Below are 19955 nucleotides of genomic sequence, written 5' to 3' on the forward strand. Positions count from 1 at the left end.
TTGGTTCACGGTTGTAATATTCACAGGCACGGGTACGAACTGTCCGTCCACCATTGATAAAACGCGATGCTCCCATCGTGTCCACTTATCGAATTTTTGGACATACTTCCACACGCCCTCGTCTTTCGTATGGAACAAATGCGCTCCGTATTTATTCATCCGAATCCCAGTTTGATCGTCAACATAATCGTAACAGTTCCCACCGATATGTTCTCTTTTTTCGATAATCAGAGCGTTCTCGTTCCAAACGTTCGCGATTCTTTCCGCGATAACCGACCCGGACAATCCACAACCAACAATCAAATGCGTCGATTTCATTATGACGTCACTAACCCTAATTGTTTTCTGCAACGTAAACAAAGCATTGATTAAGGTATAACAAGTTAGTAGGTGAATGCTGCTACATATTACCGCAACGATACAAAACACAATGGTTGAAATATGGGTGAATTACTAAAAATAAATGCCGCAGTATAATATTAAAAAGCATTGTTGATTAATACAATTCACAAGTGAAGGTTTAATGAGAGAAGTGAAATACAAAGGGAACTCTGTGAGGTCTGGGACGTAGACCAGAGCTGGCCCCATGTTTAAAATTGAAGATATAGGCAATGGATAATAAAATTTAAGTTCATTTTAAAGCAGTTTTTAGAAGGTGTGGAGGATAAAGTAAGACAACCAAAGAACCAATATTGCCACCATTGTGGGTGTATGGGGAAAATCAAATGATGTCTCTAATAGAGTGGTCACTTATGTGTTGTTGAAAAAGCCATATATAAAAAACAATCACTCACAGAGTTACATTATATGTGGTAAATGGTAAACAAAGCGTGTGATATTGAACTCGCATAATTAAGTGTTCTAACGACTGCCCTTGCCCCGCTATGCGAGGACTATAAGTTGCATTGATTTGTTTACATTCTTATCATTACATGATATAATATGTGTGAAAACTACAAAGGAAAAGCCTATAAGTACAAAGTTCACGATCACAACAATCTATGTTTCGAAACTTGGGTTGTACTCTTCTCCCAGTTCAGCGGCTTTTTCTTCGTGTGGGGCGCTTGCTTTTATCGTTTGTGTGTGCCATACATAAACCTCAGTGCAGTTGTTTCCCTTTGCTTCCATTTGATTTCTTGTTAAACCAAGATCGCCAAGAAACTTAGATTCCAGGTCGCCGACGCCAACAAAATTCACGTCCGGACGCTGGCGCAAGAGAGCAGTGCTGATAGCGAAGCCTGCCATATCAACGGGGATTGTCCGATTTGGTTTCCACATTGCCCTCCATGTTAAAACTTGGCCGTTTTTACACCGAACCGGTCCTTCGACTTTTAAGCCACCGACCAACGCTACCGGCCATATAGAAGCTACTTTAGTTGATCTCATATCTTCGAAAACTCTAAGGTCATAAGTGTTGTCATCATCCATAAAATAAACTATACCGTCATCCGGTCCAAGATTTTCTCTAACCCAAGCCAAAGCTGCGTTTCTTGTCAGAAGGTCCTTCACGCCGCCTACTTGTTCACCATTCTTCTTATTTAGATGCGTATAGTTCAGTCCTGATCGCTGCAAGAGCTTCGTAACCAGCGGAGTTTTTTCTTCAGAATCCTCGATTAGAATCCAATGAAAGTTAGAGAGATGCATCAAAGTTTGGATCAACCTTGTAAGATCAGCTTTTTGTGTAAGCCTCGCGTAAGTTGACGTGATGGCGTGGATTCTCTGCAAAGGAACCGCATTCATGTGTTCCGGTTTTACCGGAAAATTACATGAGAAACTTCGGCGTCCAAAATAATTGATTCTATGCGGCAGAATACCAGTCATAGCTATAATAATCCACAGAAACAGAGTCAACACTATGAGAACATTGCAAAAATTCCTCGCTGGCAGTTTTGCCATATCCGCATGTAGTTGGCTACTAAACAATATAAAACTTTAGCTGCAAGAACAATATAGCTGTAATATATTGCTGATATTCACACACGCTATATATTAGGGTGGGGTAAGATGGTTTTCATCTCTTTTATCGTCCCAATTTGGTAGTAAATAAAACATACAAAAATTTTATAACTGCGGGTAGCCACGCGACTTTAAAAACGTTGTTAATTGTTAAAAACACCCGAGACCTAAAAAATAAAATTACCAAATAACAACAAGGCTGCTACCATCTGGACCCAACTGAGGCAGACACTCAATAACAGAGAATTATATATTATGTACGCGGACTCCATTTGACACGTCACGTCAGTGGGCTTGGCAACTAAGTTATCGCGAAACGTTTCTGTGTTGTTTTTTGTATTGTGAAATAAGCAAGCGGTAGCCACGCACATCCCATAGAAGTCATGCGAATGCTAAAGAATGAAAAACAACCGCTGCTGAATATTCAACAATAACGTCACCACGGTTCTGCATCTGTGGTGACTAATTCGGGAGAACCCGGTGCTCTGACTCAACGGTTAAACTTCCGCATGGTGTGTGTCCTTGGGTAAGACACTGATACGGAATAAATAACCAACTACAAAGCTACATACGTGGTAACTAATAAGCGGCATAAGGTGTACGAAACATAACACCCGTGTTATACCGCCTGCGGTGAGAAACTTAACGAACACGCAGGAAACATATACCTTGCATGCGGAGCAGCTCGTACGCGGCTTGGCGATAGGTGTATAAAACATAACACCCGTAATTTAATAACGACCATTTTTCTGCCATTTGAGGAAAATTAGTTAAACTTCACCAGTAGAGCAGAAATCTTAAACTTATTTTATTCTATATGCGTGAGGCATTAAACGACGATGCACACTATGGGACATGGTATTTATCATACAGTAGGGTGGGGGAAGATGGGACACCTTTAGCACATAATATCCAGATATCCTGACCGTGTTTTAAACAATTAACAACGGTCTATGAGAGTCACGATCGAGGACATAGTTTTATCTTTCTTTGAATGTTCTTTGTTTGCTACTAAATGGGACGATAAATAGAGTTAAAAAGTGTTCCATCTTCCCCCATCCTACCGTATGCTGTCTAGAAAAGAATAAACTTTTTACAACCCCATCCTTAAACAACACGCTGTGGTTTTTATGGCTCATAGCATGTTAAACAAGGGTTAAACAAGGGGCGCTATATACAAACTGAAGCCCTAGCACTCATATTATTGAACGATTCTGAATTCTCGTTGTACCATAACAAAATACACAAAGTGCTATTAAATACACATAGCAAACAGAAATCAAGTCTAACAAATGGTGTTCCTGTTTTGCGAATAAAAATATCATTAGTCTATTACTCACATAAAATGAAAGTAAGAATGGAAATGTATTCAAATATACAATATTTGAGTATATGCCATCATCATATCTCAGCTTATATCTAATGCAAACGCGACTATATAATTTCCCGACCGCCACAAATACCACGAAACGCACGCAATAAAACTACGATCTTCCTGCCACAATACGGGTTTATGTAGAAGCTTTAAGCTATACCTCAAACGTTTTTAATATAAGTATGGGTATACAGTTTTACTACGCTTATTTTGGCGTGTTTCACTATACGCTAGTTTCACTACGCTTATTTTGGCGTGTTTTACTTCGCTTATTTAGGCAACTGCTGTTTTTTTGCCACTATATATCACGTATTTTCATTTAAAATATTTCTAAATCTTCGCTACCGTAATCCTAGAGACAAATAAAGTTATTAATAATAATATTTTACTAAAGTAACTTAAGTTTGGCTGTATCCTTGCAACAGTCATGCAATGGTTCAGTCTCGTTACTTTACGTATTCCATTATAACTATGTTTGCACCCATTACCTGTCGTACTAATAATACGCCGGCGACTCATTTTTAATCTGAGGTAAAAACTCAAAAAAGCTCATAATTGCAAACCAACGACCATAAAACCTATGCATATTCGCTTTCTAATTTTCATTACAGAAAACCACGTGTCACTGATGCAAAAACATTAAAATGAAACAATTTTATATTGTTACGTCATTTACTACTAGTTTGCCTAAACTTTACTAAGTCACTCGCGTAACATCTGGTAGACCTTCATGCACTATAAGTTGACAACAACTACTCTAGTGAAACATTTAGCCGGGTTGTAACCGGACGTATCACATTAATTATTCCATTCCTTGATTTTCCGCACTTACAGTCAACTGTGAATATGCAAGCTTAAGTTCTGTGATCCCAAAACGAAATGTGTAAAATAAATGTGCTGATATGTATTTTATAGTTAGCGCTGTGAAAAAGTTAACGGTTAACCGGCTACCTAACCTATTCGGTTTATCGCTAACGGAAAGTTTAAGTTGTTAACCGAACTATGCGTCATAAGGCATATACCTTAATCAATATCTGACTCATTTACACGAAAGTCAAGTGTTTGCGTTCGATTATTGGTTCTTCGCGAAGACAGAGTGCGCAGTGACACTATTGCTTTGATCGTGTCCTTACGACATAATAGCAATTCACACGTTGATTATTTAGCCGGCAGGTGCTTTAAAATAGGTTTGAATACAAATTAGAAAGCATTACTTTGACCTTAAGAACGTTTGCGCGTGTATTGCAAGCATAGTCCATGCGTACATCGTTAAAGTTGCCTTAAATTCGCGAAAGAAAAGCGATAAACAAGACGCTTTTATTAGGATTACACTTGTATCAGTTAACCGGTTAAAACTGAACGGTTAAACAAAAAATGGGAAAATTCACAGCTCTGATCTTGGTATATAGATACTTTCGGTTTATTATTATATAGTAGAGTAGTAGAAGGTGGTTCACCTAGTCATTTTACTTCCTTGTCTTATTTGGTAGCAAACAAAGAACATTCAAAGAATTCTAAAACCGTATTCTCACGACTCCCATAGACCGTTGTAAATTATTTAAAACACGATCAGGTTATTTGGATATTATGTGCTAAAGGTGTCTCGTCTTCCCCCGCTTTAGATTACTTAAACATCCATATATTAACTTGAATTCGAGTACTCAATATACTGACAAATTATGCAGTCGATTGCAATCGCTTAAAACTTACTATCTCATCCATGCTGAAACACTCGCCACGTATTTCATCACAAACTGGTTTTGGTCCTCGTTCTAGCCGCGGGCGCAATGAGTTTCTATGTTTGTCTGGAATATCTTCAAATCACACAATGCTGACATTAATACAATGGTTATATCCGGAGTTGCCAACCTTATTATATAGCGTACGTTCAGTTTGTATCAAACAAATTAATGCATCGTATTATACTAAAACTGCGCAATGTGCTCGAAGGGTTTGTGGATGTTAATTGGAGCCGTAGCGCACACATAACGGAAACAGGATATTGGGTTGGAATATAGACTGCATTGGCGGCCTGCATGCACTTCAGCCTATGGTATAACCAGGTTATAAAACTGCGTTCGTTTAAACCACCCACAACCAAGAAGTTATAGAATATAGGAAAGTGGGGGCAGACACCTTTAACACATAATATCCAAATAGCCTGATCGTGTTTTAAACAATAAGCAACGGTCTGTGAAAGTCGTGAAGATACGGTTTTATAATTCATTGAATTTTCTTTGCTTACTACCAAATGAAAAGTGAAAACCAAACGAAAAGGTGTCCCATCTTTTCCCACCCTACTATATAAAAAACAGAGTTTCAGCTAATCCATTTTTAAATCACATTCCCTGATGAAGTCTCGGCGTATGACAGACGAAACGTCAGAAATACGCTACGTTTTACACCAGATATGCCGTTGAAATATTATTCACATTATGTCTGGTGGCAGAAGTAACACAATATTTTAAACCTGATCTTGTATTCGCCTATTCTAATGCAAATAGTTTGAGACTTCAGAAACGTTTACCTAAATGTCATTAACTTACCATTTGTGCTCAAATATATAACTGACTGAACAAATAAATTGAACTGCTGGTCATTTTTCTTGGTTTAGTGGCTATAACTACGTCACTAACTCCGGTATTTAGGCCAGAGTTGGCCCAGCATTTTAATGTTCATAGTTAACTAAAAAATTAACATTATTAATTTATATTTAATAAGTAGATCCTATAGCGAAACACACTTGGTAACCCTAAGGTCATACAACGATGAACCTATATACATATATATAACAAGGTGGGGAAAGATGGGACACCTTTTATTTTTTTTTCTTGTCGCATATGGTAATAAACAAAGAATATTCAAAGAATTTCAATCGTATCCTCACGACTCCCATAGACCGTTGTTAATTGTTTAAAACACGATCAGGATGTTTAGATATTACGTGCTAAAGGTGTCCCGTCTTCCCCCACCCTACTATATAAAGGCATGTAGTGACCTTCAGCCGTCTTACTTTTATATTTTTACTTTGTCCGTCGCTTCTGTCCCTATTTCACGATCGAACGCACAAAGGTATGCTCGAAAGTTACCTGAATAAATACAACCAAGAAACCCGCGGTCGCAGATCAGATAAACCTTTTTCTCTTTATCTCAGGCGTTTCTGCATTTTCTTTGATTGAATGCATTTCCCACGCATAGCTTGCAACGTTTCCTTTATCTCGTATACTTTGCTGGGTCATTGTGGGTTTGTATACCGCCTACCATTAACCACCTCTTTATACATCCTTGGCCCATCGGTATAAGTTTACATTAACTCAAGTCGCCCATCGAGTCACAGTTCGGTTCAAGTGAAAGAAAACATATGTGCAAGTAAACGGGTACAACTGCATACCCACGATGTATCGTGTTATCCATGAGATATAAATATAATTAAAAGGACACGGCGGTTATAAATATATATACAGCCCACATATAAGAACATCCTTATTTGATATTAACTATGGTTTATCTTCTCACTCGACTATAATATACAGCAGGGTGGGGTAAGATGGTCCATGTTTTCATTCTATTTTATCGTCCAATTTGGTAGTTAATGAAGAATAATAACAGAACTATATATCCGTATCTTTGCGACTCTTAAATGGCGTTGTTAAGATCCCGATAACGTGCTAACCGCATCCATCTAACTCCACAGTACTAAACTATATATGCCTTAGTTTGACATTGAAATTGGTTTGACATTGAGCAGACTTGTAAGCGGGCGCCGAACTTTTACTTGAATGAATGTAACTTACTTTATACTCCCTTGTCCGAAAAACGACAGTATTTGTAACACAGGTGTTCATACACCTCGTGTTACTTTGTGTTTTCAGACACCTGGTGCTCATTGTCAAGTTATAACATAGCTGTCTTCTTATACACCAGACACACATGGTGTATTCTTACACCTCATGCTCACTGTCAAGTTATAACATGGGTGTCTTCTTATACACCAGACACACATGGTGTATTCATACACCTTATGCTCACTGTCAAGTAATAACATGGGTGTCTTCTTATACACCAAACACACATGGTGTATTCATACACCTTATGCTCACTGTCATGGCTGTCTTCTTGTACACCAGGCACACATGGTGTATTCATACACCTCATGCTTACTGTTGAGTTATAACATGGGTGTATTCTTATACACCAGACACACATGGTGTATTCATACACCTCATGCTTACTGTCAAGTTATAACATGAGTGTCTTCTTATACACCCGGCACATATGGTGCGAAACATTCATTATTCATCCGACAAGGGCAGTCATCGTGTTTGACTTTTCATTCGGCACAAGTGTTATTAATCAAAGATAAGGTTGTGGATTGAAAGCGGCTCACTAAAGCGGTTAAATAAAGCTCGCTGTTGTGTTTCAAGGAGCTCAAATATTTATATTTCATTTGGGAACAAGTTCCCTTAAACATGGCAAATTATAGGATGTAACGGTCACGCATTTTATTCAAAACATTACTTCTTCTTTTTTATCAATAAGCGTGTTTTAACATCTGTTGTTTTACCGTTACTACCCGTCTTTTTGCTTTTGTCAACTTTTATGTTCTTCGTTATCGTGACAGAAGAGACGAAATAAATTCCATTCATTCAAATGTTTGTTTATTTATGAATGAATTGATTATAGCCCCCATTAAAAAACAGGTTTGCTGGTTGGGTTAATTGACTCCATGTTGATTAAATGACTCCGACTTCATATACAGGCTTCAGTCGGGTGCTATATGTGCTATAATACTAATTGTTTTTATACGTCATATCCGCAGTGATGTTGACACTAATTAACGTATTTTGATTGAGTGATGCGACGTCATTTTAAGCGTCGAGTTGCAACAATATAACTTATATATTCTTGTTCAAACATTTGTTTCTTTCATATCTCTATTCCATTATATAACGCCATAACAGCATCATTTATGTTTATTAAAGAAATATAGAATTATTAAATCATCTTTTCATTGAACGTTTTCTGTTCCATTTTGATTTAAGTTGATTTTTTCCTCCAGTGGGCAGTTTTCTGCGAAGCAGAATTTTCGTGGTTGGATCTCTGGCACTCCCAAGCGGAAGAATTTTCGTACTTTTTCCGGGAGAAATTTGTTGTCAAATAAAGGAAGAAAAAGCTGCGGATCTGCTTGTGAAGCTATGTTGTGACCTAATAATAAGGTTTGTGACATCACTGGAGTGTTTTGTGACATCACTATTGTATTATGGTAATGTAGGAACATGATTATTTTGCATTTATTTATTTTATTCATACTTGGGACCTTTGGGAAAGACAGTTGGTGCTAGTGAAGAATTTTACCCCCCACCTTATTTGCTTACCACTAACCCCTATAACCACTAACCCCTAACCACCAACACCTAACCCCCTAACCTAGGGGTTAGTGGTTAGCAAATAAGGTGGGGGGGAGATTCTTCACTAGCACTGGACAGTTACACATGGGGTACTTTTTTGAACTCCAAAACTATAACGTTTAGGCTAACTATGGCATAAATTCCATGTCTTATGCCTTATGGCGTAGGTCTTCATCCTTACAGAAACATATTAACACAAGACCAAGACAACTGACACAAACAAAAATTTGACACACAAATTACATATAAACCTGGTATTCCAAATTTTTACCCAAGAAAACTAGGGTAAAACTACTACAATGTGGTCTGCTTACCTGTCACGAATGATGCAGCCACACCTGTGAGTAAAGCTACCATAAACCCAATCATTGCGTGGTACATGTACGACACTGAGTATAACGTGGTGGTCAGTGATGGGCTAGGGAATAAAACATAAAATGTTGTTATTCAGGTAATTGATAAATTTTGTCTTGGCCTCTTGAGTTACAACATGAATGTCTTTTTGTACACCAGACACACATGGTGTATTTATACACCTCATGCTCACTGTCAAGTTATAACATGAGTGTCTTCTTATACACCAGGCAAACATGGTGTATTCATACACCTCATGCTCACTGTCGAGTTATAACATGGGTGTCTTCTTATACGCCGGACACACATGATATATTCATACACCTCATGCTCACTGTCGAGTTATAACATGAGTGTCTTCTTATACACCAGGCAAACATGGTGTATTCATACACCTCATGCTCACTGTCGAGTTATAACATGGGTGTCTTCTTATACACCAGACACACATGGTATATTCATACACCTCATGCTCATTGTCAAGTTATAACATGGGTGTCTTCTTATACACCAGACACACATGGTGTATTCATACACCTCATGCTCACTGTCAAGTATATACAGATGTTACAGTTTAAGTAATACCTCGATGTTGGAATTGCTGTCGGCAACATAGTATGACCAAATAAAGGAGTCGTTAATCCCTCCGTTGCATTGAATGAATTTGAAACGCACCCACTAATGTTGCGGGGCAGTATTTGTTTTATATCATGATAAGGAGCATACACCAACCCGCCGACACAGACCCAGCATGCAACAGCTGAACCGACGAGTGCACCGATAATTGCCCCCTGTTAATGACAGAGAAACTTGTTTGTATGATTGAATGAATATAACTTACAACAAAGAGCCTTGAATCTATAACCTCTGGGTTAAAGGCAGGTGCACTAACTGCGGCGTTCCTCTTGTTTTACTGCTGCTAGTAGATTGTATATTGACTTCCGAGGTTTCGTGCTCTTAAACTGAATGCCTAAGCAGACTCTTTGGACTCGTTCTGACTGCTTTATTAAATAGCAGATATTTGGTCCTTGTAACTTTTATGATCACCACTAACCACTATAACTTGCACAGTATAAGTCGATAATGACATTCACAATGTAGTAAGAAAACAAACTCATATAGTCAGCACTGAGAAGCGTTACCGGAGATATATATCGTAATAAAAAAGGTTTTAACGGTAGCTTTTTGACCCTTTAGACATAATTACTATCATGTTACCGCAGGAAATCTCACACTAACCAACTGTGCTACCACGCCGTATATGAAATGGTTATTGGTTAAACTTGGCAGAAAAAGTATAAACATGTCGTTGCGTGTTTTATTTCATTTGGTTGGAGTAATAACTGTTGAATGTGTGTGCCCAAGGACACATATACCTAAAAATAATCACCCACAAAGTAACATACACGGTAACTCGTAAGCTGTATGAACACCCGTGTTATAATGACTGTTTTCCGGCCTCGCAAGAATAAAGTAAGTTACATTCATTCATACTTAAAGCCATGCATAGCATCTTCAATATGATTTTTACCTCAATAATATTGTTTCATGCAGCTGTTTGATAATCTGCCCCACTTCCCCACCTACTAGCGACCGATGTCATATCATGGCAAGCTCCATGCATGACATCTACATGTACTCCATATATAAAGGCAGCGTATTTACCTTCGAGTTTGTCCATGGTATAAATATCCCCATTGTAAATGTGGCAAGAACGGGCCCCAAAAATAATCCAAACGCACTGACTACGATTTGTACGACTGTGGTGCCAAGAAATGGGACCACGTACGCTGTTGCTGTCATTATTATGCCAAGGGTGAAGGCTGTTAAAAAGATGGCAGTTTAGTTAAAGCAGTATAAACTGTATTTTGGATTATAGAAAGCCTAGGTCAGGGTTCCCAGCTCCTAGGTATATTTCATAAATTAAAGACCGCTTGTTTTTTTTTTGCCTATTTTGAAATTCATTTAAAAGGTAGTAAGTAAAGCAGTACAAGCTATATTGCTGTTAATAGCTATGGTTATGGGTCTGAGGTATAAATATGAGTTAAAGTTGCCCATTTACTTCTAGCTTTCCTTTTTTACTCTAATAAAGGGGTAAAGTAAACTGAATACAAAAAAATAAATACAAAAAGTTTATGCCAAAGAAAACACACTGTGGCATGAAATTAAATGTAATGAAGTTTTCTGTTGCCCTTACACATTTAAACCAAGATGGAGAATACAAACTTCTATATGGGCGAGGTCCTTGTTGAGAACCTAGGTTTAGACCCGATTTAGCCCAGTACTTCATAACATTGACCTACCGAATAACTTGCTTGCGAGTAGATATGACTTTTGGCTGAGGTTTGGTCGCTTTGGTTTGTAGAAATCTTCAAGGATAACATTGGCAAGAGAATTGATACCAGAGGACACAGTGCTGTGGTATATAACATAAATGAAACTTATTTCGTCTCTTCGGTCACGACAACGAAGAAGAAGAAGATGGTTTACAAAAGCTCAAACAAAAATAATGGTAAAATAACAGTTGTCAAAACACGCTTATTAATAAAAAGATGTTTTGAATAAAAGGTGTGTATTACATCCTACAGGCAATACGATGTAAAAGTTTCATAAATAGCTTTTATTAAACTTTTTATTATTGACCACATACTCTCAAACATTGAAATTTACAGAATTATTTTTTGAATTAAAAACTTAATGGATTTTTTTACACAAAAAAATAAAAATATTGGTAACTTTAATACTTATGTTAAATTATATAGAGTAGGGTGATGGATGATGGAACCCTTTTTCATTTTATTCCCTCATTCAATTTAGTAGTAAACAAAGAGCATTTAAAGAATTACAAAACTGGATCTTTACAACTGTCATAGACCATTGGTAATTTTAGTTGATTGTTTGTTTCTGTGTTTTATGAAGGTATATGCCTACATGAATGTCTGTATCGGCGTCAATTTTATTAAAATTCAGGGGTTAATGTATTAACTGTAAGTAGGTTTTATTTTGAGAAAAATATTTTGGAGACACTTGTATATTTGGAAAATCAACAAGACCATTGGTAAAGAAAATACGATCAGTATATTTGGATAATATGTGCTAAAGGTGTCCCATCCCCAACCCTACTATATTACCATCGTTTACCTGAGGGTTCCACTGTATATTGTAGATACAAACACACCAGACATCCCTGGCATCTTGGAAAACACATCCATCACCATAAACGGCATTATCTCATCTATTTTATGAATTTTCTTCGATAAAACTGGATCGCAGTCCTTGTAGTAAGCGAACATGATACAGCCATTCAATCCACATATTGTGACCAATACTGCGTTGGTTATGGAACCTATTACCATTGACCTGTTGATATAAAATATGATCAAGATCTTATTGGGTGAGCAACCTTTATTACAGACGGTACAGAGATAAATTACTGGTGAACCTGCGGGCCTCATTTATTTAACATAGGCTTGCTTTGACCAAGAACAGTTTATTTTTTTCTTTGATATTATAAGATCAAAACGGGGTATTTCCTTGCACAACTTTTTTGTGCTATTTGGCAACTGCAGGTTGCACATCCCTATCTTATCCAATAGTCATTTCTTCAACCTAGTGGTCACTGGTCACCAATGTCTTGTTCAAATTTCCAGCCTTACAGCAAAAACAATACCCACAAAGTTACAAATGTGTAACTTAGTAGTTAACATAATGTGTATGAAACAGAACACCTGTGCAATAACTCTGTTGTTTCGCTATATGAAGAGAAACAAATGACATTCAATCAATCAATCATTTTCTGGTTGGTTTAACTTGAAAGATGGAATCTTACACTTCATGCCAAACCTTTAGCTCGCAGGTTAACCAGTTGATTGTTATACATTGAAAGGAAACCATTAGTTATATTATGTGTACAGTTACAAATGCTTGCAGGTGTTGTACCACTCATCACAAGGTACATGTTATCTTAACAAATCCTTTAATCTTCACAAATAACTCACTGTCTCGCTTGTTTTAAAGTCTTGCATGACAGATATCTTTGAGCCAAAGCCTGAGATGTGCATTGGACTCCACATGTGAACACGGTCATCCCAATCACCACCGAAAATGTTGTTGCACGTATTGTCGGGTCTAGGTCAAAACTATTAAAAAACATTAAACACATAAGTCAATACTGTGGGCTGGTGCGGGATTTGAAGTTAAATATTTGTAATACAGCTACATCTGGGGTAACTCATAAGCAGGGACAAGGTGTATAAAAAAACACCTATGTTATAACGACTGTTGCTGCCCAACCATGCGAGGGAAATAAGTCACAATCATCCACAAAGTTACATACAGAAGAACACCCATGTAATAACAAAGGTCGCAGCCCCGTAAACTTTGTCGCTGCTTGTGACTGTCGTTTCCCCGGGAAAATTAAGTGAAATTAAGATAGTTATAATTTTTAAAACCCGTGCTTGAAGTGAACCACTGCACATACCTGACACAAGGTGTATAAAAAGTTATAAAGACCCCTCGCCGTGCATAGCTAAATAAGTTTTGTTCATTAACCTGAAAAAATTCATTCGATGTCCTTTCTCCAACGCAGCAAACACGTTGCCCCACCCGCCCACAAGCATGAGGGACTTCACTTGAAGGGCGATGATCCCAATGAGGATAAGAACAGCTTGAACAACATCTGTCCACACCACAGCTTTTATCCCACCCTGCATATGTGAGGTATATAATTGAATGAATGAATAAATGTAACTTACTTTCTCGCGTGGCCGGAAAACGACAGTCGTTATCACACGGGTTTAACACCTCGTGCCAGCTTACGAGTTACCATGTATGTTACTTTGTGGGTGATTATTTTTTTTGGATTTTTTCATTTTTTTATGTATGGCTGATAATTTGGACAACCAATTGTTGACCACTGGGTTGGAGCAATTGCCGTTAAGTGTCTTGCCCAAGGACACATCGGCCCACAATGGTAGCAGCGACAGGCCTTGTACCCATTACCTAATGGTTACAGGCAGGCGCGCCAACCACTACGCCACGGCGCCGGAATTATGTTGTTCTGCTTTTATTGCTACTAACCATATTATACTTTTAGGGGGGATTTTAGTAGAAAATGATGTGCATATTGTTTTGATAGAAAAATAATGTGCATATTATTTTGGTTGAAAAAGAATATGTGCATGAAATAAGCAAGAACTTTTGTATTGAAGTTGTTGAGTTTTAGTTGATTGTTTATTTATGTGTTTTATAAAGGTATATAGATGTCTGTATTTACGCTTGTATATTTAGAAAATCAACAATTTTTATGGGATATGCTTGCAAACCCTGCACGGGGTTAGGGGGTTAGGTGTTAATAGTTAGGGGGTTGGTGGTTATAGGGGTTAGTAGTTAGTGATTATAGGGGTTAGTGGTTAGCAAATAAGGTGGGGGGGGGGTAGAATCTTCACTAGCACCGTAATTTTTAATCTACAAATTACAATTTCTATGTCTTGGCCCTGAAAACAACAGCCATATGTGCTTACCACCGTTGTATATAAGGTGCATATTAAACTTGTGAGTGCTATAGACCAGTTGAGTTTCAGCGGTGTGACAGCAGTTATTACAAGTGCAGGCACGTAGATTGTGATTCCCGTGTATATAACCTGAAACGTGAATGTGAGATTAAAAACGGTAAATGAAAAATTAATCGACGGATGAATGTAACTTGCGCTATCCTATAGGGCGGAAACGACAGTCGTTATAACACTGGTGTTCATACACCTTATATCAGCTTACGCGTTGCCGCGTGTGTAACTTTGTTGGTGTTAAATCAGGTGTTAGGTTTATATTGATACATTTGGGTGTCATTCTTCTAATTAGAGTTGCTTAAATTTATTTTATAGTAGGGTGGGGTAAGACGGAACACCTTTAGCACAGAATATCTAAATATCATGATCGTATTTTAAACAATTAACAACGGTTTATGTGAGTCGTAAGGGTATTGTTTTAAAATTATTTGAATGTTCTTTGCTTTTACCAAATGAGACGTGAAAATAGAATGAAACTTTGTCCCATCTTTCCCCACCCCCTTCTATATTTTGTTTGAACGTATAAAACCAATGTCGTTTCGCAGTTTCTGTCAGCCTTTGCACAGAGCATATTTTTCGTTGTTGCAATTAGGAGGTTTTTTTAATGCAGTACTATAGTGTTGGGGTAATTGGGCAGTATTAGCCTAAATCTCATGTACCCTGGCCTGCTTCGGTATAGAACATTATATAGACTAGAATATATAAGAACTACACAGCGTTGCGTTTGCACAACACCGTAAAAGCCAGTTAGACCGTTACGGGCCAATTCAATAGAAGTAGACTTATAGTAATGTGATGCTGTTATGTAAGTTTTGTTTGCTCCTGATGACGTATGTTTTAAACTGGGTGTTTCCGTTGCTGGCTTTGGTAATACATGTTTGTGCACAGGAATTCGTGACTGTAAATGAATGTAAATTTATGCTTGCATGGCGGGACAACGGCAGTCGTTATATAGTGGGGTGGGGAAAGATGGGACACTTTTCTATACTATTCTCTCGTTCCACTTGGTAGTAAACAAATAAGAACGTTCAAAGAATTCTAAAACTGTATTTCCACGACTCCCATGGACTGTTGTTAATCGTTTAAAACACGATCCGAATATTTGGATATTATGTGTTAAAGATGTCCCGTCTTTCCCCGTCCTACTATATCACGGATGATCTGTTTTTCACACACCTATCGTACTTACTTACATACGAGTATATGCAAATAATAGTATAAGCGAAGTTTAATTTATTGAGTTGGTATTTGGTTACTTTGCATTTGCATATATTTATCTAACATAGAGCAATTGAGGCACCTTGTACCGTACATTAACATACTTACGAATGTGAAAACTATGAGTGCGGAAGTAAGCCGTCGTAAAGTTGTATTGAATCGGAGCTCCAGATACTGAAATATATGTGAATAAATGAATGAATGTAACTTACTTTATCCTCGCGTGGCCAGAAAACGACAGTCGTTATAACACGGGTGTTCATATACACCTCGTGCCAGCTTACGAGTTACCATGTATGTTACTTTGTGGGTGATTATCTTTTTTGTGTTTATTTTTTTAATGTGTGGCGGATAATTTGGACAATCCATTAGTGACCATTTGTTTGGAGCAATTGTCGTTAACTGTCTTGCCGAAGGACACATACGCCCACAATGGTAGCAATGAGCCTTGAACCGATAACCTCTGGGTTCGAAGAAGGCGCGCTAACCAACTGTGATGTATAGTGTTTAAGATAGACTGTGTAAAATGGCTGTGGTAATAGGCCTTATTACCTCGTATACTGACTTCAGTTTTAGCCGATAGAAGAGTGGTATGTAGTAACAGCAAACAAAGATAACAGGAATTGTGAACGCAAATGCCGTCCATAGCATCACTGTACCGTACATGTAGACCTCCCCCGGTAACGCTATGACCGTGATAGCGGATATGAAGCTCACGGATATAGATAAACCCACCGGCCACTAAAATAGAAACAACTCTATTATGAACAGAGGATGTTAAATGGCCGTAGGGCTAATGAATATTGTTACAACTTAATATCCCATGTTTCCTAATGGTTTTTTAACAATTAGTAGGTATCTTTTGGAGTGGCGACGATACGATCCTATAAATAATCTTTGGTTACTACTAAATGGGACGATAAAACAAGAATAAAAGCGACTTCTTTCCATCCACCATATATTTATTCCAAACTCCCGAATATAGTATACTATATAAATAAATACCCGCAGCAAATGTATAATAAGTTACCGGTGACATGGTGTGGTTCCCGAAGTAGTAATTCTCAGTCGAGTTATCCGATCTATCTGTGATCGCATAATAGATCCCGATAGCCAGAGACAGGAATAAAGCAACTGCGTAAAACATATTTAATTTAGTTTAAAAGTAAGCATGAGGCATGTATGTATACTGGCCCGTTACCACACCACTATTCTATATGGGTGAGGTCCTACAGCGAGGCATGCCATGGGACCTGGGATTTAGGCCAGAGTTGGCCCATTACCCCAACATTGTATATGCACATTCTATTCTATATAGGTGTGAGGTTTTACCCTAACACGTACGCTATATTCTATATATCGTGCGTGTTAAAGTATATCGAAAATGTTGTTTGTTTGAAGCAAACCCCATTTACCCAAAACCAATTACTTGAGCGTAATCCGGAAACAGGTGTTAAAGATTGGCAGGCGTTTATAAGCCGTAAAGATCCCACACATGAGTATAAACATCAACAAACCTCTAAACCATAATTGGGAGCAGAGCGTTCGGTAATTGACATGGATAAGTTAATAGTGGTAAAGGCGTTTAGGTATAGTAGGGTTGGGAAAGATGGGACACATTTTCATTCTATTCTCTCGTCACATTTAGTAGTAAACAAGGAAAATTGAAATAATTATAATACAGTATCCTCACGACTCCCATAGACCGTTGGTAATTGTTTAAAACATGATCAGGATATTTGGAAATTATGTGCTAAAGGTGTCCCATCTTCCCCCACCCTACTGTACAACTTGTAACGTTATACAGGGTAGCCACGTTTTTATTATAATATTAACACGTTTCACCCGTTTGGACTTTTGGGGTTTGTGTGTGGACACCTATAAACGCGGGTGGCCTGTTGTAGGAATAATATAAAGTAGGTTCGGGTAAGATGGTTCATGTTTTTATTAAATTTTCTCGACCCATTTAGTAACAAACAAATAATATTTACAAAACCATAGAACCGTATCCTCACAACTACAAAAGAGCGTTGTTAAAAACAAAATCAGGAAATATGGGGTATTATGTTCTGACGGTATCCATCTTACCCCCACAGTATTCTAAACGAAACGGAACACCTGTGTTATATCGACTTTCACTGTTCACGCTTTTTTAGAGTGCATGTTTAAATTAAATCCTAAACACAAAAAAAACTAATTACAAAAACGTAGATATATAGTAAGGTGGGGAAGATAGGACACCTTTAGCACGTAATATTCAAATATCCGGATCGTGTTTTAAACAATTGACAACGGTCTATAGGAGTCATAAGAATACGGTTTTATAATTCTTCAAATGTTCTTTGTTTGCTACCAAATGGGACGAGAAAATAGAATGAAAAGGTGTCTCATCTCCCCCCACCCTACTATATATATTTGCTAAACTGCTTAAGTTACTTTACCTCCCAATACAACGAAGTCCGCCGTACCAAATCCACCTCCTTCAACCTCCATTCAAACCTTGCTTATACAAAACTATCAATATCAGTTCTAATATTTCAAAGTCTAAACAACACACAGTAGTGGTTGGGTAAGATGGATACGTTAGCTCATACTTTCTCATATTTCCTGAGATTGTTTTAACAATTAAAACGTATTTTAGATTTGTGACGGTTGCAAAATACCATAAATATTCAAATAATCTTTTTTTTTCTACCTAACTGGACGATGAAAGAGAATGAAAACCTAAACCATTTTACCCCAGCCTACTTTACATAAACCATTTTACCCCAGCCTACTTTACATAAACCATTTTACCCCAGCCTACTTTACATAAACCATCGCTGCATGACATATTATAAATCTTAAACATCCCTCTACAAATTATATCCTTTCGGCTTCCTATTAAAAATTCAAGACTGAATTCACAGAAATTTGTTTCAGATTTTCATGCAAGCAATTGCATACGTGTCCCCTTCAACGCACCATGTACATTGTATCACCCCGAAAGCCAACCCATATATCAACACAAACACCCCCCCCCCAACCCCGTCATGGGTGCTTAGCACAGTTAAGATTACTAGAAGTCAAGGACCGTTTTTACACTTTGCCGAAACTCCCACGTTTTTAGCGTTTGATTGACAGCTAACCTTTCGGTGCGAACACTTTAGTTTAATTAACTACAAGATTTATTTCGCTGCCTTTGCCACCAGTCATAAAGTAATACTTGAATTAAAAAAATGGTAAAAATGTTGCGACGAATAAAAAGTGCAATTATAACTGGATTTTATGTTAGAATGCAATTGGGCAAATAGTATACACGCTAATAAAATAGGTGTTTAGATTTGGGCATTCTTCTGCGACAAGGGAATAACCTTTTGTATAGGCTGGGGTACATTGGTATATACGTTTACATTCACCTTTTTCGTCCCATTTGGTACCAAACAAAGAATATTTACAGAATTATACAACCGTGTTCTCACGACTCTAGAAGAGCGTTGTTATACGTAAAACATTATTAGGAAATATGGGACTCAGAAGCAAACGGAATTACCTCACCACACAATAAGCTGTGTTATGTAAATTTTTCTTTGAACGCCCTAACCAGATGAGTCACCAAGTTCGGATTACCGAGAACTTCCGCAAAAAACAGCAGCCCCACATTGCGTACCATCAACAACTATATAGTATCGTATTTTAAAGTAAAAACCTGACAAGGAAGTTATCATAGCAAAGGTTTGGCTTACTTAGCATTTGTGGGTGACCGTTAACACGACACCACAGGCCTTCATGCGTGGATAATTGGTTTGTAATTGCATAAGCTGATTGCAGACACCCTGTTTCGTGTACCAGATTTGTAAACCGCAAAAGTTTGAACCGTTTCTTCTTTCCCGCACGCAGTTTGCCCATGACTGAAGTGGAATTTATACTGAAGTGGAATTTATAATGTGTTGCGTATTTACACAAGGTACGTTTTTAAGGACTGTATTGCTTTAAACTCCCGTATCTTCGTTGATTTTACTGACATGATCTTTATCTATACTGTGTATATGTCTTTACCTTGTTGCAGCTGAATTAATACCATTAAATTAACATCCG

At 37.7% G+C, this 19955-nt stretch overlaps 1 protein-coding gene and 1 pseudogene across 2 annotated transcripts; both read right to left on the bottom strand.

Moving 5' to 3' along the window:
- Window positions 1-338: 338 nt before the first annotated feature.
- LOC149725335 (galactosylgalactosylxylosylprotein 3-beta-glucuronosyltransferase 1 pseudogene) lies at window positions 339-5087 on the bottom strand (annotated as a pseudogene). Its single transcript, XR_016386493.1, has one exon. The product of XR_016386493.1 is annotated as a galactosylgalactosylxylosylprotein 3-beta-glucuronosyltransferase 1 pseudogene (transcript).
- Window positions 5088-8289: 3202 nt separating this feature from the next.
- On the bottom strand, window positions 8290-18478 carry LOC149725336 (sodium-coupled monocarboxylate transporter 1-like). The gene is made up of 13 exons (XM_089892352.1): window positions 18320-18478; window positions 16909-17012; window positions 16431-16619; window positions 15987-16052; window positions 14616-14735; window positions 13645-13799; window positions 13092-13232; window positions 12235-12453; window positions 11397-11509; window positions 10759-10916; window positions 9679-9884; window positions 9054-9157; window positions 8290-8536 (listed from the first exon to the last, which is right to left on the bottom strand). Exons 1-13 carry the CDS (start codon window positions 18369-18371, stop codon window positions 8340-8342), a joined length of 1824 nt encoding a protein of 607 aa, XP_089748478.1. The 5' UTR covers window positions 18372-18478; the 3' UTR covers window positions 8290-8339.
- Between the last annotated feature and the right edge of the window lie 1477 nt (window positions 18479-19955).

This window comes from Ciona robusta, chromosome 14 (genome assembly GCF_009617815.1).
Source record: "Ciona robusta chromosome 14, ASM961781v2".
Lineage (NCBI taxonomy): Eukaryota > Metazoa > Chordata > Ascidiacea > Phlebobranchia > Cionidae > Ciona > Ciona robusta.

What these genes read in the sequence shown, in the direction of transcription:
- LOC149725336 (XM_089892352.1), bottom strand. Translation starts at nt 18,371, where the DNA reads ATGGAGGTTGAAGGAGGTGGATTTGGTACGGCGGACTTCGTTGTATTG. An exon ending in CATCGAATGAATTTTTTCAG is followed by an intron (nt 13,233 to 13,644) that starts GTTAATGAACAA and finishes GTTTTTTAATAG; the next exon opens with TTTTGACCTAGACCCGACAA. An exon ending in ACTTTAAAACAAGCGAGACA is followed by an intron (nt 12,454 to 13,091) that starts GTGAGTTATTTG and finishes TTATATCAACAG; the next exon opens with GTCAATGGTAATAGGTTCCA.